At 42.4% G+C, this 24948-nt stretch overlaps 1 protein-coding gene across 4 annotated transcripts in view; it reads left to right on the top strand.

The window, feature by feature from the left end:
* The window catches only part of Mgat1 (alpha-1,3-mannosyl-glycoprotein 2-beta-N-acetylglucosaminyltransferase), a 118033-nt gene that overhangs the window by 28962 nt on the left and 64123 nt on the right, over window positions 1–24948 (top strand). For all 4 annotated transcript variants that reach the window (XM_067081563.1, XM_067081544.1, XM_067081534.1 and 1 more), the window contains one exon: window positions 11703–11828. In XM_067081563.1, the coding sequence (XP_066937664.1) occupies window positions 11724–11828 (105 nt within the window). In that variant the 5' untranslated portion in view covers window positions 11703–11723. The remainder of the gene's footprint in view (window positions 1–11702; window positions 11829–24948) is intronic.

Raw genomic sequence — 24948 nt, 5'->3', positions numbered from 1 at the left:
AGTCGCAAGAAGAAGAGTGCCTGCAAATAAATTTTTTATCTTTATGATGGCATTATAACTATCCCTGTAGGCATTTGAGAGCTACTAGTTTGATAGGTGGTAGGTGTGATAGGCAGTTCTACCATGGTGGCATAGCTCAATAACAAGGACAACACCAAATCTCTTGCAATGTGCCAGTTGATGGTGGGAATTCTTTTGTTGGTATAGAATCACAGTACCGTTCTAATCACCAGATGTGTCCCAGCCAACATGTTAAACAGAAGAATCAAGTGCTTCCTGCCATATATGCTTTGGAAGTTGTGAGGTACTTATTAGACCCGTTTCTCATCAACCTCGATCAACAGGCTTTAAAACTACAGGTTGCTCAATCAGACCAGGAAGTATGAGCAAGCAACACATTTAATGTTCCCTGTGGCATACTGCAGGGATACAAGTTTTCTCCCTTTTTAATTAGACTAGTGTTGGACATACTAAACCAGCCCAGCATCGTCCACGTGACTCTAATAGCACCACTTAGCTGTAGCAAACCTGGTACCAAGACACTCTTGCCTTTCTAGTGGATCTCCCAAGCACCCCTTCTGAACTGGGAGATGTTTCCATCAGCTTCATTTTCAGAGATACTACCAGAGTCTTTCAGAGATACTGCCAGAGTCTTTACCTTAGTCAGTCTGCATGTATGGTTTTTTTCACCAGTACTGTATGCCAAAGTTATCACCAGCCAAGGCAAACAATCTACAGCCAGGCTATACCAGCCCAAGTGAACAGTGTTCTGTACCTGGTGTAATAGGAAAGGCTATGGACCATACTCAGTCTGAATTCTGCCAGAGTGAACGTTCTACTTTCCCTGTGGAGACTCAAGGGCTGCTGTATTGCCTGTGAGGGCAGACCGCAAGAGCAGTCAACAACCTGGGTTCCTCCAGTGACCATTGTAAGTACCAGTTTTTTGAGAGGGACGCTTCACCCAGGACTCTTTGACCGCCATCATGGGACCTGTCAGTGTATAAACCCCTGAAGGATGCTCCTTAAAGGGATCTACCCCTGAATACTAAATTATTAGTATTCCTACCCTCAGCTACGTTGGTAAATGAGTTACTGTACTTGCTCTTTCATTCCAGGTTTCTAATGAAAGAACTGAGGAACTATTGGTAAGGCGTGTGCTCGGTTTCTTGGTGAGAATGCAATCAACCTCTATCCAACCTCTTGTTGCATGCTTTTGTGATATTCAATTCTTGTCTCTTCAGCTTTGGAACAGGAAGGGACTTTGCTCTGCAATTGCTGTAAGGATTTACCTTTGTAAGACCAAAGGTTTGAGAAAGGGTTTGGGGATCAATTGTATATTGTACAGTAGCACATATAAAACAGAAGTGTCTCAAAGCACTTCATTCTGGCTGTCAGTTCATTTGAAGAATTTATGACATTACTTCCAAACTTGTAGCATATCGCTTAAGATCTATATATGGAACTCCCCCTTTAAAAGAAATATGGAAATTTTTTGGAATATGACTCATTAATCCTTTTACTTATTCTCAGTTGGCCATCTTGTAGCTGCTGACCAACTTATTCCTTCTCAAAAAGGCGAAGATGCTCGTGTCTGTTATTTCTTCCCTTTTTCTAATTGCGGTTGCATGACGTGGAGATGTCATCTGGGGTACTTATTTCTACACCGCAGATGAAAAGTTCTTTGGTTCATGATTTAGTCCTTTGGCAGTACAGTACTTATTTTGTTACCAATAAGCCCATTTCATGACTTCTTGTTGGTCCCCAAAACTCATGGACTCCCAGACACATTTATTCAGTAGTTCATTGGCTCAAGTTCCTAAGGGTTGATATCTGAATGGCAAGACCTCTCCCAAAGTAATAACTTTGGCGGTCAATAAGTGTTGAGTTTTTAAATTCAAAATGATTAGAATTTTTGAAAGAATTTTGTCAAACCCATCAAAGAAGTTAATTTGACCTCCTCAGAGCTTGCAAAGTAGTTGGACAACACTCTTGAATGACCATTTTTTGCTAATACTGAGACTTAGTAGCCCAAATGTGCAATGGCAGGTTAGATTCTTTTTCAAACATTTTTGGAGTGTTGGTTTAGTGAAAAAAAAAAATTTTCAAAAGAAGTATTTGTTTTCATGTATAAGAAAAGTAGCTGCTTCTTCTTCTTCTTCTTCTTCTTCTTCTTCTTCTTCTTCTTCTTCTTCTTCTTCTTCTTCTTCTTCTTCTTCTTCTTTCTTATAATCTTCATTTCATCAATGTGTAGCTAGTATGCTAGTATATTAGGTTTCCAAAGGTTATGTAAAGATGTTCTGTTATGGTAGTTTTGGGTAATTTTGTATCCTTTGATGTTTTGACTCACACTCTGATACCTTCTACTTTGAGTTACCAAAAGTGGATGAATTAAGATATATGTTACACAGAGATATATAACAGATGGGCAGTTTACAGTGCATAGGTGGGTCAACTAGTGTGCTGAATTTTGACTGGCCATGGGTTAATGCTGTTATATCCGGCCCCAGAGGAGTTGTGATCTCGGCTTATTCTTTGGTGTTGGCTGGGGTACCCCTACCTGGTGTGACTGGTATAACAGATGTCGAGGGTGGGGGGAGCCAACATCCCCCTCCAGCAAACACCATCGAGTAGGCCTAGGAAACAGCAACACTTCTAGGACCAGACACAGCATCAACCTATAGCCCATCAAAATTCAGAGCACTAGTCGACTGGCCAACTCTAAACCACCCAGTGATATATATATACCCATGTAACATGTGTCCTAATTTGTTTCTTTTTGTAATTCTCTGGTGAAGACTGTCAGAGTGCAAGTTAAAATGTCAGAGGAAATAAAACAACTATAACAGAACATCTGTACATGAATTTCGGAGCTCAGTGCTGATGAAAAGGAGGTTATAAGATGAGAGGGAGAAGAACTATACAAATTAATTGTTATATAAACAGCTATTATATTTAATGCTACTGTCCTCAGAGAAGGTCGCCTCCCTTATTATTATTACAGTATTATTATTATTATTATTATTATTATTATTATTATTATTATTATTATTATTATTATTATTAATTTCAGATGATATTACCTTAGAGGAAGGTGTTACTGAGAGTAATAGTTTAGAAGCTGTAAAATAATCTGAGAACTAAAAAAAAAGAGGGGTCATGTATTGGAGTGAGTAGAGGAACAGTTGTTCAGACTTCTATTAGACATGGAAGTAACAAAGTTCAGACCAGTAGAAAGTTACAGAAAATCATGGAAAAAAGGAATACTATATGAAAACCTGGGCCAAGTGGAAATTCAGTCAGAAATTGCTGAAGAAAATGGAAAGTGGAAAGAGTTTACTTCAAATCAGACCCTGTGAAGAAAATCCAATGTGAGCGTTTTAATGATGATGATTATTATTGTTTTTAGTTTTAGGTAGTTTTAAGTAAACTACCAAGTTGCATTTATGTACTCACAGGGCCAACCCAGGGGATTTAATTATCAATGTAATGACAATTAGAGCAAATCAGGGTTAAAATTGTACTTCTAGTTAGAAAGGGGCTAGAGGAAAAATTGAAAATTGAAAGATAGAAATCACTGCATCTGGGGGCCAAAGCGTTGCTGGGAAGATTTTTTATTACTGTACTAAAACGTATTCAGATATAATGGGTCCTTGGTGAATGTAACTCATGAGAGTAATACATCTATGGCTCATTCTTACTGTACAGTACTCTACTAATGTTTGGAAATTTCTTGAATTATAAGCCAAAGAGGTCAAAATTACTTGGAAATTTCTTGTGATTTTTGAAGGAAATGATAGTTGATTATAAAATTCTATAAAAAGGTTAAGCATTGCTTGAGGTCAATGCAGACGCAAAAGGGTTTTCAATCAGCAAGGTTACATGGGTTGTCTTGTAAAACAAAAATGGCAAATTATGAATTGGAAATGTAAATATTGGTTAGATGCTAGGTTTCATTATTCTTTAGATTATTTTTATATGTCAATTTGCTTAATTTTTGCAAATCACTAGTTTCTGGTTTCTTCTCAAAGAGAAGGAATGAGCAAATTCAGCATTAGCAGTTGTTAGGGATTCCATTTGGCCCTAGCACATTGCATGAGCTTTCAGGTTGTCAGTTTAGTATTTTGTTATTTTTTCATCACAGTGAACTCTCTTTCCTGTGTGTTTTATGAATATCTTCTCAATTATTAGATTACACACTGAAAATAAACTCATGAAGACCACTGTTTGTTTTATTTCTGATTTATGTAAAAGGCCTATGAATAAGGTATGGCATTTGAAGACTTATGTGGATTAGTCCTAGAAGTGCTATAATGGTTGCCAGGTTTTCAAGTCTTAGTGAACACGTTACTTCTGATAATCCTAAGATATACAAATTTTTTGTAAGTGACTTACCAAGCAATTACACAGTTAGTAGCTTTCTACACGGCAGGCTAAGAATTCAAATTTCGCAGTGGCACTGTTATCGTTCATGTAGGTGACAAGATCCCGCCCACTTATGGGACTGATAGGTACAACTCAGCAAAGAGCTTCGATTCATTTTCTGTCGGCTTACGACTAATATCGGTGGTTTTGTGCAGTCACCGTCATCATTTTTTGGATGCTTGTCCAGTATTTTGGTGAAGTATTCGAATTTTGCTTTTTCAGTGTGCGCCAAAAATGTTCTGCTGCTATTTATTAATTTTGTCAGCTCTGTTAACTTTATTCTAATTAGCTAGGATGTCTGACTCTAGTTCTTCTGGTGTTCAGTACTGTTCTGAAGGTTGTAGGACTAGATTAGTTAAGATCTCTTTCGATTTTTACACTAAATGTGTGAAATGTAGGGGGCAGGACTGTAATATAGATCTGACTTGTTCTGAATGTCAGGATTGGGATGAGCTAAAGTGGAAGGCTTTGAAAATGCACTTAGCAAAATTAGATAGGGATAGAAACAGGAAGGCTGCCCTTAGAGCCAAGTATAAGGCAGTTTAGCTCCAGTTCCTTCTCCTCCTGTGTTAGAAGGTAGTGTTATTTCTTCTCAGATCCCTGCTCTGTCTTCAATCCTTAGTCCTACTTCTTTGCCCCATACTCCTTTACCAGGTTCCCGTGCTTCCAATCTCAACACCATTGCCAGCCTTGAATGTAGATTGGACAAAAAATTTGAATTTTTAGCCAACACGGTTATGGCGTTGGGTGTATCATTTAAAGACTTTGTGGAAAGGTCTTCCAGTGTACCCAGTGTTAGTAGTGCAGTGCAAAGTGACAGTGTTTTGCATGTTGAGGAGGTGGCTTCCTATCCCACCAGTGCTCCTAGACGAAGGTCCCTGTCCCGCTCCCCCTCACCGGAGGTCCAAGGGAGGCTGGTGGGTTTTGCCGACAGGTTGTCGCCCTCTCCGCCGAGCCTGTTGCCCATTCCCAGGCTCGGCAGAGCGCCATTGGAAAGGCGTATCAGTTAGTGCTGATTGTTCTCCTCCTGTTAAGAGGTATAAGAAGACAATTGTCAGTCCGCAACCTTTGTGCAGCTTCTCCGTTCCGCCTCCGGACAGCCCAAAGTCTCCTGAGGTCTTCGAGCGCCCAGTGCTTGTGCCTAAGCGCTCTGTTCTTCCACAGAAGCAGCCATCACCCTCTTCTCTTCAGTCTTGCGCTCATGACCACTAGTCTCCTGCCAGGTGCGTGTCGCTCGTTTCGGCGCCACTTTGCTTCTTCAACCCACACAGCGCCAACCTCACCTCTTCCACGTTCGTCTGCTCAGGAGGACTCTTCCTTAGCCCCACTTTGACGTCAGCTTGAGGATCTTATGAGCTTTTTGAAGAAGTCTTCATCTTCCAAGGGTAAGAACCCTTCTTTGTCTCTGATTTTGTCAGAAGAGGAAGAGGCTGAGCATGACTCTGCTCCATTGTCGGCTTACTCCAGTTTGCTGAAGTTCTTTCTGCAAATTTCCATGACTTCTTCGAGCCTGCCTCTCCATCTTCGTTTGCGTCCTCCTTCCTCATGAGGAAGTGCTCTATGGATTCTGCTTGTCCCCCCAAGTTAGTTCTTTCCTCCTCTTTGAAGAAAGTCTTTCTAGAGGTGGATGATTGGTTGACCTCTAAGAGGGAGCAAGGTAAAGCTACCATTGCCTTCCCTTCTCCTAAGCTCCTGAAGAAGAAGTACTGTTTCTATGCCACTGGGGAGGCTCCCTCTTTGGGAGTTTCTGCCTCCTCCCAAGGGAACTTCTCCAGTTTGGTTGATGCTACGCGTCGAGCTGCATTCTTCTCAGCCAAGATTGTTTTCTTTTGCTCAGTCTCGACCATCTTGTCAAGAACCTTTTTAAAGTTTAGAGATTTTCAGTTTTTTGGATTAGACTGTGGCAGCTTTGGCAAGAAAAATTGAAGACTGTCTGGACCTTGCTGAAGATTTCGCTTCTGACTAACTTGGTGTCTTGTCATGTGCCGACAAAGCAGTCAGGATGGTTCTGCCGAACTCTCATCCCTTTTCTCGATGGGCATCCTTGAAAAACGGGAGTTGTGGTGTTCCTTTGCCACCAAGGGAGTAATGTCTACACAGAAGTTGGCGCTCATGTTTTCTCCTTCGGACAAGACTCGTCTTTTCCCTCAAGATACGGTTAGAGGAGTGTTGTTGGCCCTTCAGAAGAATTCTACTACGGACCTTTTAGCTCAGTCCACCAAACGCCCTAAGGAAACTCCCTCTGTTTCCAAGTCTTTCTTGCCCTTGCAACCTCAGCCCTTTCGTGGAGCACGATCAAGACCTCAACCCAGACCCCGAGCTAACCTGCGCCCTCCCTCAAGGTCTGTCAAGAAGTCAACCTTCAAGCCCACCACTAAGAAATGAAGCTTCTGTCCTTCTCGTACCTGTTGGAGCCAGACTACGTCTTTTCTGGAAGGAATGGAGTCGCAGAGGGGCGGACCCATGGGTAGTCCAAGTGCTGAGAAGAGGCTACTCCATTCCTTTCAAAGAGAAACCTCCCTTGTCCAGGTTGCCGATCACCTTGACAGCGTACTTGGAAGGATCTGAGAAGTTTTTGGCTCTTGCTCAAGAGGTAGAGTCCTTGATTCACAAAGGGCAGTAGAGAAGGTATTGGATCGTTTGTGGGAGGGTTTTTACAACTGACTCTTTGTAGTCCCCAAATTATTGGGGGCCTGGAGGCCTGTGCTGGACGTCGGCGCCCTGAACTTATTCGTTGTGGAGACAAAGTTTCACTTGGAGACAACCATCTCTGTCATGTCCTCCCTCCATCAGGGCAACTGAATGGTCACCTTGGACATGCAGGATGCCTATTTCCATGCTCCCATCCATTCGGACTCCAGCAGATACCTGAGATTCACGTTTTGAGGCAAGATTTTCCAATTTTAAGCCCTTTACTTTGGTCTGTCCACGACACGTCAAGTTTTCACCAGGATCCTCACTCCTCTTGGGAAATGGCTTCGTCTTCTCAGGATCAGTGTGTCCCTTTACTTGGATGATTGGCTTCTCCGCTCCATGTCGGAAGCTCAGTGCGCGGAGTACTTGAAGAAGTTCGCCTAGCACAAGAGTTAGGCATTTTGATAAATTCTCAGAAGTCACAGTTGACACTGACACAGAAGATTCTCTATTTAGGGATGATTCTGGACTCTCGAGCTTTTCGGGTTTTTCTATCCCCTAAAAAGATCGAGTCATGTCTCCAGACATTTTGGGAGTTCCTCTCTCTCTCGGTTTGCTCAGCTGTCCAGTGGATGAGTCTCCTGGGCACGTTGGCCTCAGTAGAGCAATTCGTGAAGTTGGGCAGGCTTCATATGAGGCCCCTGCAATTTTATCTGAAAGTGAGCCAGACTCCTTCATCTTCTCCATCTCATTGGAGATCAAAGAGGATCTTCGATGGTGGGTGTCAGAAAAAAAGCTTCAAGTAGGGACATCTCTTCTGCCTCTGAACCCTGGCCTTGAGTTATATTCAGATGCCTCAGATCTAGGTTGGGGAGCCCTTTTAGGGAGTCAAAGGGTTTCAGGGACATGGACGTCGGTTCAATGGACCTTACACATAAATGTCAAAGAACTAAAGGCCATTCACCTGGGCATTCAGTCTTTCACTCCGCTGGTAACAAGAAAGATTGTAGCACTTTATGTAGACAAGACCACAGCCTTGTCATATGTCCACAAGCAGGGAGGCACTCACTCCCTTACTCTCTGCGAGATGGTGAAAGACCTTTGGGCAGTAGAGAATCAGGTTACAATCATTCCTCACTTTGTTCAGGGGAGGATGAATGTCTTAGCAGACGAATTGAGCTGTTGCCGTCAGGTCCTGCCGACAGAGTTGACCTTAGGTTCACTAGTCTGCCTTGATCTATGGAAGTCTATGGGGCAAGCCTTCCATAGATATCTTTGCAGCATCAAGGAACCCACCGTCTGCCTCTCTTTTGCTCCCCAGTTCCGGACCCTCAAGCATGGGCAACGGATGCCATGCTGTTGGATTGGACAGGCCTGGACATGTATGATTTTCCACCGTTTGGATTGATCAGGTAGGTAATCAACAAGGTATCGTCTCACTAGAATGTCACGATGACCTTTGTTGCTCCGTTCTGGCCCAGGAAGGAGTGGTTCCTGGACCTGCTGCATCTTCTTGTGGACTTTCCAAGGCGTCTTCCACAAAAACAGTCGCTGCTCAGACAGTCCCACTTCCTCAGGTTTCATCAAGGGTTGTCCACTCTGGCCCTGACAGGATTCAGACTGTCAGGAGCCTCATCAGAGCAAAAGGTTTTTCGCAACAAGCTGCAGAGGCCATTGCTAGATTTAGGAGAGCTGGTTCTAGCAGGCTCTACCAGTCTAAGTGGACCATTTCCAGAAGATGGTGCGAGAGCAATAGAATCTCTTCTTCTGAGACGACTGTGACCCAAATAGCAGATGTTTTACTCTTCTTGAGGACCTCCAGAAAGCTGTCGCCCTCTGCGATCAAAGGATACAGGTCAATGCTTGGCTCAGTGTTTAAGCTTAGAGGCTTAGACCTGTCCTCCAATCTGGACCTTAGTGACCTCATTAGATCTTTTGAAACCTCCAAGAAACAGAAGCTTGGTGCAATGTCTTGGAATTTAGACGTGGCTTTCAAGTGGCTTACTGGTTCCACCTTCAAACCACTGCACTCAGTTTTGCTCAAGAATCTCATGAAAAAGACACTTTTTCTTGTGGCGTTGGCTACCGCCAAACTCATTAGCGAACTGCATGCTTTTGACAAAAGAGTTGGATTTTCTCAAGGGAACGCTATCTGCTCCCTTTCTCTTGGTTTCCTTGCCAAGAACAAGAATGTCTCCAATCCCTGGCCTCACTCGTTTGCCATTAAGAATTTAATGGACTTTCTTGGACCAGAGGAGGGGGAGAGATTGCTCTGCCCTGTGAGATCATTGAAGTGATTGCTCTGCCCTGTGAGATCATTGAAGTAGTACCTCCATAGGACAGAGAAAATTAGAGGGCCCTCGAATAATCTACTGTGTTCTGTGAGAAACCCATCTTGGCCCCTGTCGAAGAATGCCCTTTTGTTCTTCTTGAGGAGCCTTATTTTGGAAGCTCATTCCCAGATACAGGATGATGTCTTTCCTTCCCTTAGAGTAAAGGCTCATGAGGTTCAAACAGTCGCCATGTCTCGTATCATTCGCCATAATTTGTCTCTATCGTCTATCCTGCAATCAAGTTTTTGGAGGTCCCGGTCTATTTTCGTGTCACATTATCGCAAGGACGTTGGAACTGTTTTCGAAACTGCAGCACATTAGGACCCTTATCCGTGGCTGGCATGATGTTGGGAGAAGAAGCATAGGGGGCTCTCTGTCCCTCTACTATCCTCTCGCCTTGTTGTAAGGTGTTGAGTTCAAGGAGAGTCTGGGGTTACAATGTACCTGGAGTACCCAACGGTTTTTAGTGTTTGGGGTGGAGGTTTTTTATTCTAGTGTAGGTGACAGCGTTGTTTTTTACTCTGGTCTCCGTGCAGGGCAAGGGCACCCTTTTTTAATCTTTGCCAGCCATTGGTGAACTTCCATGGCTGCAAAGTACCCACTGAAGTGGAGGCAATCCTTGGCCATACTGCCACATCCTCCACACGTTAAGATGAGCACCTCCCAGAAGCACTACCAGTCTGCGGGAGCTCTCTTACCAGGTAAGGAACAACAAGCTTTATGCTAATGCTAGCAACCTTTTCTATTTCATAGCCATTACTTTCTTAATGTCTTGGAGTAGAATTTGTCCATGTTCCCTCCTCCATTCAATATGGAATCAGCTGTGTTATTACTTGGCAAGTCACATATAAAAATGACATTTTTTATGATAAAATAAAGTTTTATATATACTTACCAAGTAATTACATAATCGGAGCCCACCCACCTCCCCTCATATGGACATCAGGGGTAGAACAAACTGAAGCTCTTTGCTGAATTGTACCTATCAGTCCTGAAAGTGGGAGGGACCTTGTCACCTACACGAACGATAGTAGCGCCACTGCAAAATTTGAATTCTTGGACTGCTGTGTAGAAAGCTAGTAGCTATGTAATTACTTGGTAAGTACTGTATATATAAAACTTTATTTTATCATAAAAATGTCATATTTCAGATTTACCTTCTGTACATGAGTAAGCCACTAGTTGGTAATAAAAGTAACCAAAGTTGGTAAAGCAATGTCTGGTGCTGGGGTAGTCCAGGAGGAATGTACAAGATAATATGTAAAAATTAATTGTTTATTAATAATAATCATTGTTTACTTCTTGCTATTACAGTGAATAGAGTTGCAAAATTTTGTAATCTAAATTCCATCACTACCAAAGATAGTTTTACTAAGCATTAAAGAGTTTTATAGAATAGAGTACAGGGGACAATTAAAACCAGATGATTAGCCTGTGACAGGGTTACTACTATCTAACCAGAGATGTTTAAGCGACAGGAATATTTGTTACTTGTAACAGAAATGACTTCGAACTTCACACAGTCCCAACCTTATGTTCACCATTAGCAGTCAAGCATTGTGTTCACCCAGTTATCCTAAATACATCAAAAAGGATGGAACTTGAGGTGGTCGGATTTTGCTGAATATTCTTGTAAGCCATGGGAATCATCCTTATGATTTTGTCTTATTGAAAGAGGGCTGTTCTTTGGGAAGGTCTTCTTTGTTGTAATCAGTTTATCCATGGTTGACAGCTAGGCATACACTCTTAACAAGCATTATGCTGTTTAGTCTTTGGTGCCTTTTGTTTTATTCAGGTGGTTTCTCTATAAATAGTTGACATTTTTCTTCCCCTGATTTGACTTGTCACCATGTACAGTATATAGTGGTCCCAAAATCTTATTCTTTCAGATTCTGGGTGTACTAAATGTTGCTTGACATGTTGACAAATAGTGGACGGTTATTCTTTTATGGCTTCTGTGAATACTTTATTGTACACTATAAGATGCCTTTAAGCATATGTTATGGATTTCCGAGATGTAGATTATTACAGTATAATAATTAGCATGGATTGTATGGGGTTATGTTTTGTTTTCTTGTCATTACTCTTTAATTTCAGTAGCCTTTGGCACTGTAATTTCAGTGTTCCCACTGTTTAAGAGATTGGTACATGATTATGCAGATATTCCCTTTTGTCAATGTAGGTTAAGTAAATTTGTACAGAAAATTCATACTCATGTAGAATGTCCATTAGGTCGGACAAAGTGGCTAGTGTAAGCCATGCTTTATGTAGTTACTATGAAATGTCACACTGATAACTTCATTTATTCCCCAGAAATGTTATGAATTTCTTAATATGAGGAAGAAGCAGCTGCTCTTACTGAAGCTTGGCATCGTTGCCTGGCTCCTGGTTGTGTATGTACTTTTTACATATCAACCAGCAACTCCACATTTGACACAGGTAGGTTGAATGGATTGTAATTCTCTCTCTCTCTCTCTCTCTCTCTCTCTCTCTCTCTCTCTCTCTCTCTCTCTCTCTCTCTCTCTCTCTCTCTCTCTTTTTGAGAGGCATTATCATTTTACTCTGGTACTTCATTGTTACTTGTGTACTTATTTACGGCTTGGGTAGAAGTTCAAAGAATATCAAGGTATACCTTACTACTTATAGCAGGAAAGCTATGTGAACAAAAAAGTGCTTGACCCCTCACTTTTTGGCATCACATGGCTGTTAAAAACTGCAAGCACCAAATAGTTTGGAGGGGAGACCTGCAAAATATGAGATTTTTAATGAAAATTTTACAGGCATAATACAGTTTGTGTACATAATCTTACCTTGTAAAAAGTTGTAATGTAATACAGTATACTGGTAATGAAGGTATGCATGTCACACAACAGTCATAAAAATTTATAAGATAAGCTGTATTAAATTGTTAGATCACAAGTATATAGAAGAATGTATGCGAAAAATATCTATCGAATTTCTGTGTCACAGGTGGTAATTTGTCATTTGTATAAATATTTATTATTTGTAAAATATTCTACTTTCATATGGCAGTGCAGTAACTAATAAATGCTATAACTTTTATTCACAAAATTTATGACCAAATTGCTTAAAATGATTTTAAGTATGGGTAATCAGGTAACTAAATTTGAAATACAGAATTGATTTTTCATACAGACATATTATAGTCTATAATTAGTCCATTTTGTTTGGTGAAAATGAGTCATTGACACTTTAGTCCCAGATAAATAAAAAGAAAGTGGCACTCAGATGGTAGCCTTGTTTGTTGAGTGAGAAGTGAGAAGACATAGCAGTTGAGAATAAGGGTAATAGATTTTTGTGAGATTTAACTTTTAAAAATATTTTATTTCTTCAGTACAAACCTTTTACTAATTAATAGTCTGAATCTCAGTTTTGGTGGGACAGATGTAGGTGCTGAAGCTATTGAATTGATCAAAGGGACCTTTGGTTCAGTCCAAAAGTCTTAGGGATTTATTAAGCATCAGAACTGTTACTTTCTAAGGGAAACAAGTTCTAATTGAGAGACAAACCCTGTTATGCAAAGTAGCTCTTAGTGGTTTGTACATTATTATAGTATTATTTTATGATCACCATCCAAGTTGCAATCTTAGAAAAGCAAAATGCCATTATGAACTCTGTGTAAATGTCCACAGACCATATTGATCCAAGGGAATGTTGTGGATTGGAACCCCATGAGGACCAAGTAGGTTGTAGAGAATGCCCCATTGTTCAAATGAACGGGTGATCAAGAAAAAAAATAGAGTTCATAACAAGGGGAACATCATCTGCAGACAGCTTATTTCCTCTGTTGCTACCATTCTCTCCCACTGGGAGAGAATGATACAAACCTCTCGCAAGAAGTCGAGTCTCTTATGCTAAAAGAGGCAGGCCATAGAAGTGGTAAAGGACACTTACTCTCCAGGATTTTACAACCAACTTTTCTTAGTCCCTGAATGTCTTTGTGCAAAAGACAACCTTCAAGATGGAGACAAACCAGACAGTCTCTGCATCCATTCACCAGGATGTGTACTTTCACATACCAATTCATCCTGCTTTGAGAAAGTACCTCAGGTTTGTTTTTAAGTGCAAGGTGTTCCAGTTTTGGGCCCTGTGTTTTGGCTTGTCAACAGCCCCCCAAGTGTTCACCAGAGTGCTGGTTCCCCTCGCGAAGTGGCTTCATGTGTTGGGGATCAAAATATCCCTGTATCTCGATGACTGGCTAATACATTCTCAATCGAAAGAACAATGTACGGAGCACCTTTCAAGAACTCTTCTCCTGGCTAAGGAATTGGACCTTCTCGTAAATCTGGACAAATAGCAACTGACTTCTGAGGAGATTCAGTATTTGGAGATGAGTTACAAGGAGTTACAAGGATTGGGATGTTTCAAAGACTTTTTAGTCCTTCCAAGAAGACATCATGTGCTCACTTTTCTCTAGGAGCAGGTTTTAATGTTCATTCAGAGTGTTCTAATGATTTTGTGTAGCTTTCTTTTAAACTCTTCCACACTGTTGCTGTTGATAACTTCTGGTGGCAGTTTACTCCATGTGTCACATATCTTGTAGGTGAAGAAGTTCCCACAATGAGATGTGTTCTATCTCTTCAGTTCTAGTTTCCATCCATTATTTCTTGTCTGGTTTTCATTTAATGTGAAGAGGTTACTGTCTGCTTTTTTTTTCCTTTCAGTATTTTGAATGCTTCTATGAGTTCCCCTCGCAATCGCCGTGTTTCTAAGCCATACATGTTCAGGCTCTCTAGTTGTCTTTTGTAACCTATTTGCCTGATGAATGGAATTAACTTTGTGGCTCTTGCTTGTACCCTTTCTAATCTGTTTATGCCCTTTCTTAGTGTTGGATGTGTAGAACTGCAGCACCATTTCCTTGTTTCTGTATTTGAACTGCCTCTTTATGTATCCCACTGGTTTCTGTGCCTTCTTTTCAGCTGTTATGCACTGTTTTGTGGATTTTAAGTCCTTGGTAACAATGACTCCAAGGTCATCATTTTGTTCTACACTATTTATGTCATTCCCAAGCACCATATAGTTGGCATGAGGGTTGTTTGTTCCATATTTGTAACACTACACTTATACAAGTTAAAGGGCATTTGCCATCTTTTTGACCACTCTCCTATTTTCCTTAGATCATTTCTTAAACTTTTCCACTGTATCTGGGTCTGCTGCATTTGCACCTAGCTTGGTGTCATCTGCAAATTTGTCTATCTTGCTAGTTAAGCCTACATCAATGTCATTAATGTAAATCAAAAACAAGAGTGGGCCAAGGACAGAACCCTGAGGAACTCCACTTGTCACATCTGCCCATTTTAATTCCTCACCATTTATTATGACTGTTTTCTGTTAGTCAGCCTTCAGTCTAGTCTGCTATTTCTCCAACAATTCCTAAAGCTCTAACTTTTATCATTAGTTTCTTGTGTGGAACTTTGCCAAAGGCCTTTTGGAAATCTGAGAGTATAGCTATTGCTCTACTACTGTCGTAAGTACCAAGCATGTTAATGGATAAATTCTCAGAGTTTTCGGGCTTTCCCAGTCCCTGAAAAGAGTGGAACCAAGCCTGAAGACAGTAGGAGAGATATTGGATCTGAACTCTTGCTCAGCCAACAGATGGATGAGCCTTCTGGGCACCCTCTCATCCAAGGAGCAGTTCGTCTCTCTGGGGAGGCTACATATGAGGCCTCTTCGGTATTTTCTAAGAGCCAGCTGGAACAGGAAGAAGTTCCCAGACTTCTTTGTTTTTCCAATAACAAGGGAAATAAAAGAGGATCTACTCTGGTGGAATTGCCAGAGAAGATTGACAGAAGGGAAATCTCTTCGTCCTCTGAGCCCCAACCTAGAGGCCTTCTCAGACATTTCAGACCGGGGTTGGGGATCTCTCCTGGGAAGCAAAGAGATCTCAGGAATGAGGTCCCAAGAACAGAGATCTTGGCACATAAACGTGAAGGAGCTAAAGTCGATACACCTGGGCCTTCAATTCTTTGCTTCAGAAGTGCACAGGAGGACAGTGGCAGTGCATTCGGACAGCACAACTGCACTGTCCTACTTCAAGAAACAGGGAGGGACACATTCTTTCTCCCTGTACGAGAGAGCAAGGGACCTTCTCCTCTAGTTGGACCAGAACAACACCAGAGTAGTGACCCGCTTACAAGGGAAGCTCAGTGTTCTAGCGGACAAATTAAGCCGCCAGAAACAAGTTCTCCCAATGGAGTGGACATTAGACCCAATAGTTTGTCTGGACCTGTGGAAACTGTTGGGGAAACCTATGTTAGATCTGTTTGCAACCTCCAGAAACAATTGGCTCCCTCTTTTCTGTTCACCAGTCTTGGACCCTCTAGCCTGGGCGACTGATGCAGTGTTGCAGGACTGGTCGAACAAAGACCTTTATGCCTTCCCTCCATTCAGTATGATGAGGCAGGTATTAAACAAATTCTGGTCCCACCAAAATGCATCCATGATACTGATAGCTCCCTTTTGGCCAACGAAGGAATGGTTCCCGGGTCTGCTAGAGCTTCTTGCAGACTATCCAAGACTGCTGCCTCAAAAGCAGCAGCTACTCAAACAGCTGCACTTCAGGTGGTTTCACAGAAACCTGTCTACTCTGGCCCTGACAGGATACAAACTGGTAAGCAACTGCTCAAGAAGAAGGTCTTTTCAAAAGCCGCTGCCAATTCTATTGCAAGGTGCAGAAGGCAGTCGTCTGAGAGAGTCTACCAGGCAAAGTGGACCATCTTCAGGGCATGGTGTAGGAGACATAATCCAATGTCTTCTCTACTAAAATGTCTATAGCAGAAGTAACAGATTTTATGCTATACCTACAAACTTCTAGAGGGCTCTCTACCTCCTCTATTAACCCTTAAACGCCGAGCCTCTATTTACGAAAGTGTCTGCCATATGCCGGCGGCATTTGGGAGTTAGCGCTGAAGCGGAAAAAAAGTTTTTTAAAAAAAATTACAGCACGCTTAGTTTTTAAGATTAAGAGTTCATTTTTGGCTCCTTTTTTTTGACATTGCCTGAAGTTTAGTATGCAACCATCAGAAATGAAAAAAAAATATCATTATCATATATGTATAAATATTGAAATATATGACAGCGCAAAAAAAAAAATTTCAATTGTATACAAATCGTGCTGTGAGCAAAACGGTTAAAGCTAATGAGTTATTTTTTTTCTTTGTATTGTACACTAAATTGCGATGATTTTGGTATATAACAATTTGTAAAACGATCAAAGCAAGACAGAGAAAATATTATCACAAAATGATGCATGAATTTGTAACGAGTGGACGTAAAAAATGTTTTTTTCAAAAATTCACCATAAATCGAAATATTGTGCTAGAGACTTCCCGTTTGTTGCAAAATGAAGGTAATTGATTGAATATTACTTGACTGTAAGTGTTTTAGCTTACAATTGCAGTTTTCGACCATTTCGGTCGAGTCAAAGTTGACCGAAGGTTGAAATTTTGGCACATCGTGATTTATATGGAAATATTTCAAAACTGATAAAAGCTACAACCATGAGTTATTTTTTGTTGTATTCTACATGAAATTGCACACATTTTCATACTTAAAACTTTATGTAACAACTAATATAAAACGGTGCAAACATTACGACAGTGACGAAAGAATTTCTGAGATGTTCGGCCGAGTTATCGCGCAGATGTAAGGAAAAAGTTTTTTTCAAAAATTCACCATAAATCGAAATATTGTGCTAGAGACTTCAAATTTGTTGCAAAATGAAGGTTAATGATTGAATATTACTAGAATGTAAGAGTTTTAGCTTACAATTGCATTTTTCGACCATTTCCGTCGAGTCAAAGTTGACCGAAGGTTGAAATTTTGGCACATCTTGATTTATATGAAAATATTTCCAAACTGATAAAAGCTACAACCATGGGTTGTTTTTTGTTGTATTTTACAAGAAATTGTGCACATTTTCATATATAAAACTTTATGTAACGGCTAATATAAAACGGTTCAAAAATTATGACAAAATGATGAAAGAATTTCTGAAATTTTCGGCCGAGTTAGCGCGCAGACGTAAGGAAAAAGTTTTTTTCAGAAATTCACCATAAATCGAAATATTGTGCTAGAGACTTCCAATTTGTTGCAAAATGAAGGTAAATGATTGAATATTGCTAGAGTGTAAGAGTTTTAGCTAAGTACCTTGCGTTTTTTGACCGATTCCTGTCGAGTCAAAATTGACTGAAGGTTGAAATTTTTGTAGTCAGCGTCGTCATCCACTCGTCACCTGACAGACAATTTTAGTCGACTTACGATACGTCCAGTTGGCGTTTAAGGGTTAAGGGGTATAGAACAATGCTCGGCTGTGTCTTCCGCCACAGAGGAATAGACTTATCCTCCTATCAGGATTTGTTGGACCTAATTAAGTCCTTTGAGTCATTTAAGCTGAAGGAAGTTCCATTAGTCTTGTGAAACTTAGACATCATTCTTAGGTGGCTATATAGTCCTCGCTTTGAATCTATGGACTCCAACTCTTTAAGAAATCTTACCAGGAAGACTCTATTTCTGGTTGCTTTGGCAACAGCAAAAAGGGCCAGTGAGATTCATGCTCTTGGCAAAAGGATTGGCTTTTCTCAAGGAAATGCAGTTTGTTCTTTTTCATTAAAGTGTTCAGGTAAGAATGAAACGCCATCGAAACCATGGCCTCGCTCCTATACGATTAAGAGCCTATCTGAAGTTGTAGGTCCAGCTGAAAAAGAGAGAACTCTCTGTCCTGCGAGGCTCCCTTAAATATTATCTCCACAGAACTAATTCAATTCGGGGAACTTCCAGCAGCCTTTGATGTCCTGTAAGAAACCCCCTCACGGCCTCTGTCCAAGAATGCCCCGGCATTCTTTCTCAGGGACCTTATATCAGGAGCCCACTCCATGGTTGGAGAGGAGTCTTTTCTTTCATGTAAGGTAAAAGCTCATGAGATTCGGGCAATTGCTACTTCTTTAGCATTTAAGCGAAATTGATTCCCTTGCCTCTATTTTACAATCAACCTTCTGGAAATGTAAATCGGTTTTCGCTTCCCATTACTTAAGGGATATAGAAACAGTATATAAACAGTGCAGTACCTTGGGTCCGTTTTACGTGGCTGGTGTGGTGTTGGGGGAGGAAACATAGGAGGCAACGTCCTTCCTTTATATATAGGGGGGCCTGGAAGCACTGTGTACTTGGAGTACCCTCCAGTCTTTTCTTTTTAATGGTTGGGTATTGGTGTTTTAATATTGTTTTGGTGACTGTATTTTTTACTCTGGTTTATTATGTTTGGTACTGCACCCTGGGCAGGAGCATCCTTATTCTTTGCTAGCCATCAGAATTGGTTCATTGCTGCAAAGCACCCACTATAGTAGTAGGCGCTTTGGGGTATACTGTGCCGCCTCGCCTCTACAAGATAAGATGAGCCACAATCAGAGGCATTATCTACCTGTAGCAGCTCTCTTATCAGGTAAGGAACAACAAACGCTGATTTAATGTTAGCAAGTTTTCTATTCTCAAATTCATTACCATTATAATGGTTTTGGGGTAGACATGTCCAAGCCTTCCCACCTCCTCTCAATGTAGGAATCAGGTATGTAATTACTGGGTAAGTTACTTATATAAAAATGACATTTTTATAATAAAATAAAGGTATATATATACTTACCCAGCAATTACATGATCAGAGCCCTCCCTCCTCCCTTGGCATGGACATAGGGGTATAAACAAATTGAGCTCTTTGCTAAGTTGTTCCTCTCTTTCCCCCCGAAAGTGGGCGGGGCACGTCACCTACCCCAAAACAAATGAGCGGCCTCCGTGAATTTCAAAACTAATACCTATGTAATTACTGGATAAGTATATATAAAACTTTATTATAAAAATGTCATATTTCTAAATAACAAACACTGATTAATCTCATGCCTCCAGGTTTTTGAGATTGGTACTGTAATTATGGTGGTGTTGCCCTTTATGACACTTACTGTTTCCTGAAACTAGTTGGTTAAAAGTCATAAACTTTGGAAAATTGCTTTCACTTTAAGGAAATTTTTTGCGGAAAAGGCTGTCCTGCATTATTACAAAATATCTATTGGGAAGGAGGAACAACTGGAAATTAGTTTTGAGACTGCATGTGTTCTGCCACCAGGTAGAAGGTGTATTATCTGGGATGATAATGGGACCACTGACTGGTTGTTTAGCAGCTGACCATGACATGATCATCTATAATTGCATGGAGTAGATCTTGATCTTGCAGCCTTGAACTAATCTCTTTAGTGAGATAATGTGCTTATTGAGAGTTTGCCACATCATAGTGAAAGGATGTAGATAGTGTAGAATTTTCTGGTCTAATGACAAATCTTGAAGTCTATTGTTTGTAGGATAAACAAGGACTGTGGTGATGTCCTTTCTCAGGTTGGTTGCCCTAGTAGCCTAGAAAATTTAAGGTTGGATTTCTCCCTGTTGATCTGAAGGCCCAGATTCAGATCCTAACATAAGGGAAGCAGTATGCACAGATATTGGCAGTGTTTTGGGGGTTTTAGGCCATCATAAGCCATTCATCTAAATATGTTCAAAGTCTGATTCCATTCTTGTGGGCACTGGAATTGACTAGCAATAAACTCAATAAAGACTTTGGGAGGTGCAGCTAGTCCAAAGCATATTACTTTGAACTGATACACTATCTGCCCAAACAAAAAGAGGAACCTCTTTGAATTTGTGTTTCAGAATCTGAAAGTGTCCTGTAAGTCCACTGAAATTAGGAAGTATTTCTTCCCAGATGGAACACTTTGTCTAAGCTATTGTTTTCAATCTGTTGAAGAAAAATAGATGTAGCTGGCAGAGGTCAGTGATAGGTGTCAGCTCCTGTTGCTCTGGATACTGTGAACAGGCAGCTGTATAAACCCTAATAGTTTTTGCAACCTCCCTAATCATGTGTTGCTTCTTATTGTTTGAGTATTAATTCTCTGACTGCAGGAGGACATCTGTCTTCAAATGGGGAGTCCTATGGGCATGGTTCAAACGGGGAGTCCTAGTGGGCCATGGTTAGTGTCTATGTTAGTTTGCTGTTTATTCCAGTTGTATATGGAATTGTGTCTGAACTCATATAGAAGTGGAGCTAAGGCTTGTCATAGGTGTCATGGTTGCAGCAGTATCAGTCTTGTTGGTAAGCTATTAACTCCATGATTATGGAAGAAATAGGAGTATGAAATCTGTAACCCACAAGTTCTTTGCGAGTAGATGTCAAGTGGCTCCCTTGACTATGTGGTCAGAAAGGTACCAACAGTTGGTGATTGCATAAAACTCTCTGGAAAAACAGTTCCAGGCTGGATAATTTGGGAAGAGAAAAGGTTACTGATAGTTGAGGAAAACTTTTTTTTTTGTCAGGACCTCAGTACCAGAGGAAACATGCTTGAACAGACCATCACAATACAATATCTTATAAAAACTGCAAAGTCACAAATTACTAAGTTTCACTTATACAACTTACCCGGTAGTTACATATAGCTGTCGTCTTTGACATCACGGCAGTATTTCAAATTTCGCGCTAAGCTATCGTTACAAAAGGTGATCCTCTACCCCCACCTTCACTCTATCCGGGAATCAGGAACCGTTCCAAGAACGTCATTAGTTTTTGCCGTGCCGAACCGGTAACACGGTTCCAGCTGCTGGTGGTATGTTGTCAACAATTTGAACTTGTAGCTCCTTTTTGGTGAAGTACTCGGTTTGTTGTTTTTGCTGGCGCTAATTATTGCTTCGCGTTGATTCTTAGTTAAACTAATAATGTCTGATTCAGGTTCTGTGGTATCGGTTTGCAGCAAAGGCTGCAAAACCAGGCTTGTTGTTTAGTTTAGACCCACACACTTCTTGTTTTTCATGCAGAGCAAAAATGTTCTGCTGACTTGACTTGTAACGAGTGTGAACTACTAACTTTGTCTGACTGGAGTGCTTTGGGGAAGTACATGAAGAAGTTAGAAGAAAGATGGATAAGGAAGGCCTCTTCTAGGTCTTCGAGGTCAGGAGGTAGTCAAGAGGTTTTTGTAAGTCCTATTAACCCTGCCCCCTGTAGTTCCTGTAATTTTACCTGCCCTGGACACCGTTTCTCCCAATCCTGATACCGTGTCAGTCCTTACTGCTTTTAAGTCTACCATGCAGAAAATGGGAGACAATTTGCAGTATTAGTAGACCGCAGTGATAGTGCAAGTGTTGTGCCTTGTGTAAGTGTTGTGGAGAGGTAGCTTCTCGGCCCATTCACGCTCCCAGGTCTAGACCCTGTCAGGCTCCCAGGTTCAGGGAGAAGGCATGCCGAAAGTCGGGAAAGGAGGTGGTGGGACCTGCTCCCGAGCAGTTGCCCTCAAGCAGTCCTGTTGCCGCTTCCCAGGCTGCTGGCCCTCACCACCCGAAAAGGTGAGGAGCGGATAGTGTCTAGTGGCTCCAGTTGGAGTTCCTCTCCTCCCTAGAGGATGGCGTTTTCGTGGCTCTTCACAGACCTTTGAAGAGGTCTCGTCTGCTGTCTCCATCGAAGATTCCTAAGAAGAAGGCGCTTCTGGAGGATCCTTCCCCTTCCTGTAGCTTTTAGGGGCAGAACCGGAGAGGCTTTCTTACGTTGGACTCGTCTCATTAGTTTCGGCTGAGCCTCCTTATAAGAAAGTTGCAGCTGAGAGGTCTGCTTGTTGGCGCCAGCTACTCCTGTGGCTCTCCCTTCTGTTCCAGTTTCTGTGACTCCTGTTCCTGTGGCTCCCAGCATTCGATGGACCACAACCAGCAAGTGATTGACGGAATGCGCCATCTGGACTCGATTTTTTTTACAGCTTTTGTCCAAAAGTCAAGTCTCTTCTTTGGCTCCTCTGCGATGCCAGTGGCGCCACCACCTCGCCTCCTTCAGTCACGCGATGGCCGCCGCTGGCGCCTCCTGCGCGCCACCTTGGCTGCCCTGTGCCGACTCGCCCTTTGGCGCCTCCTGTGATGCCAGCGCGCGCCGCCTCGACTTCTCTTTCAGCCGCTCGATAGCGCGCCTCATGCGCCTCCATTGGCGCCACCTGTCGAAGTGCGTTCCAACTGCTCCTTCTTTGGCGCCACCTTTGGCTGCTGTACCAACTGCGCCTCCTTTGGCGCTCCGATGAAAACTCTCAACAGGCTCCAATCTCTTTCGGTGACACAGCAAGAATATGTCACGAGCCTTCCAGGCCCTGTTCGTAACTCAGGCTTCAGTTCAGGGGGACTTGGATGAAGACGTTGTCCAGCTGGACTTGTCCCCAGTATCTGACGAACTCCTCTCGGCTTAGAGGCAGTGTAAGGAGGAGAAGTCGCCACAACTCTCTTCTACACAAAAGTTCTTGAAGTTCTTTGTGAGAACTTCCTGATTCGTTGTCGCCTGCGCGACTCCTCCGTCTCCTGGGTCCCAGCACAAGAGGGACAAGGCTTCTGTTTTTTCTTCGGACTTCTGATTTAAACTTGTCCTGTCCATCTCGGCAAAGAAATCCTAGAAGATGGATGCTTGGCTGGCCGAGAAGAGGGAACTGGGGAAGAACGTTTCTGTCTTCCTCCTCCTCCGTTCCTTCCGTGGCAGGGTTGGTACGAGACTGGGGAAATGTTTTCCCTGGGTGTGGCTGCCTCGCACAGAGGGGACTTCTCCAGTCTCGTGGATGCCAATGGGAGGACCATGCTTAATTCTCTTGAAAGGTTTTCTTTACATCCTCTCCCGAACTGGATCAAGTTTTCAAGAGCGTGTTTCAGACTCTTGAAATGTGAGCTTCTGGACTGGGCGATTACGTGCCTAGCCAGAAAGATTAAGGATTTTGATCTTCCTTCTGAGCTCTTGGATGATGTGGTAGGAGTAGTGGACTGCATCGATAGGGCATCTGCGACAGTGCAGTAGAACTTGGCCTCTTTATTTACGAACAGGAGTTCTTAAAAGAGGCAACTTTGGTGCTCCTTTTTAGCAAAAGGCATTTCTTCAAACCAGAGTCGGCTCTCCTGTTTCTCCTTTGGACAAGGCATCTGTTTCCAAAGAGAGTTAGTGGCTGTAATTTCCAGGCGTTGGCTCAGAAGTCAACCCAGGATCTTTTTGTGCAGTCTGCCAAGAAAGCGAAGAGACCTGTGCTTTCTACCACTTCTGTGCGCAGGTGTTTCGATCTCCTGCTGTCACGTTTTGGTCAGTATAAGGGAAATCCTCTAGATGTGTTTTTGGCAGGGCCAGAGGAAAGGCAAGCCACGCCTAGAACCTCGGCGGTCCCAGAGAAGAAATGAACCTTTTGTCCTCCCATTCAGCTGTAGGAGCCAGACTGCCAAAGGTTCTGGGTAAGAGGGTAACGGATCTCGGCAGACCCTTGGATGATCAAGTTTTAAAGGAAGGATATGCTATCCCTTCCTTTCCAAACCTCCTTTAGTGGAGGCTCCAGTATCTTTACAGGCGTACTCGCACAACTCCGCGAAACTAGGCGCCCTTGGCTCAGAAGTCCGAACCATGCTGGAGAAGGAAGCGATAGAACTGCTTCATGCCCCTATCTCAGGATTCTACAATCGTCTGTTCCTGGTTGCGAAACCCTCAGGGGGATGGGGGACCCGTACTGATGTGAGTGCATTGAATGTCTTCGTTCAGAAGACGAAGATTCTCCATGGAGACAATGCAGTGGAATTGAAATCTTTTTTACATCAGGGGATTGGATGGTTTCTATAGACCTCCAAGATGCTTATTTTCCAATACACTCGTTTCCAATACACCCAGATTCAAGGAAGTTCAGAGGTTTCGTCTTGAGGGACAGGTGTATCAGTTCGTTCCACTCTGCTTCGGTCTATCAGCGGCCCATAAAGTTTTCACAAGGGTCCTGTTGTCAGTAGCCAGACACCTTCACCTGGAAGGAACCGAGTATCTATGTACCTCGACGATTGGCTGCTCAAAGCGGCGTCGAGGAGAGTGTTTGGAGGACCTATCAAAGACTTTTCCAATTGGCAAAGTCACTAGGCCTCATTGTCAATCTAGAAGAAGTCTTGGGTTCTTACTCCCAGTCGGCAGATTGTCTGTTTGGGAGGCCTGGACTCTCGGACTTTTCAGGCTTTTCTGTCCAGTCAACGGATAGCCTCATGCCTGCAGAAGATCGAGCGACTTTCTGCAGAGAAGAATTGTTCCTTGAACGAGTGGATGAGCCTCGTGGGAACCTTAGCTTCAGTGGAGAAGTTTGTAAGACTGGGCGCAAACCTGAGGCCACTGCAGTTTTACCTGCAGGAGAAGTAGCCCAGAAACAGTTCCCGGACTCCTTCACATTCGCCATTTCGGAAAAGATAAAGGAGTGCCTCCGTTGGTGGAGGCTCAGAAGGAAGACTGACACAAGGGCTTCTCTTCAGCTTCCGAACCCAGACCTAACTTTTTTTCATCGGCCTCAGGACAAGGGCACAGGGAGGCGACTGTGGGGACAAGAGAAGTTTCTGGGCCAGTGGCAAAGAGAAGAGAGAAACTGGCATATAAATGAAAAGGAACTAAAAGCGGTTCACTTAGCTCTGTTGGCTTTTCAACAAGAAGTGGAAGGCAAATGTGTCTTGGTCCAGGCGGACAACACGCCGCTCTGGCATACAT

The sequence above is a fragment of the Macrobrachium rosenbergii genome, chromosome 3, assembly GCF_040412425.1.
Source record: "Macrobrachium rosenbergii isolate ZJJX-2024 chromosome 3, ASM4041242v1, whole genome shotgun sequence".
Taxonomy (NCBI): domain Eukaryota; kingdom Metazoa; phylum Arthropoda; class Malacostraca; order Decapoda; family Palaemonidae; genus Macrobrachium; species Macrobrachium rosenbergii.
This window is presented reverse-complemented; position numbering and strand designations above follow the sequence as displayed.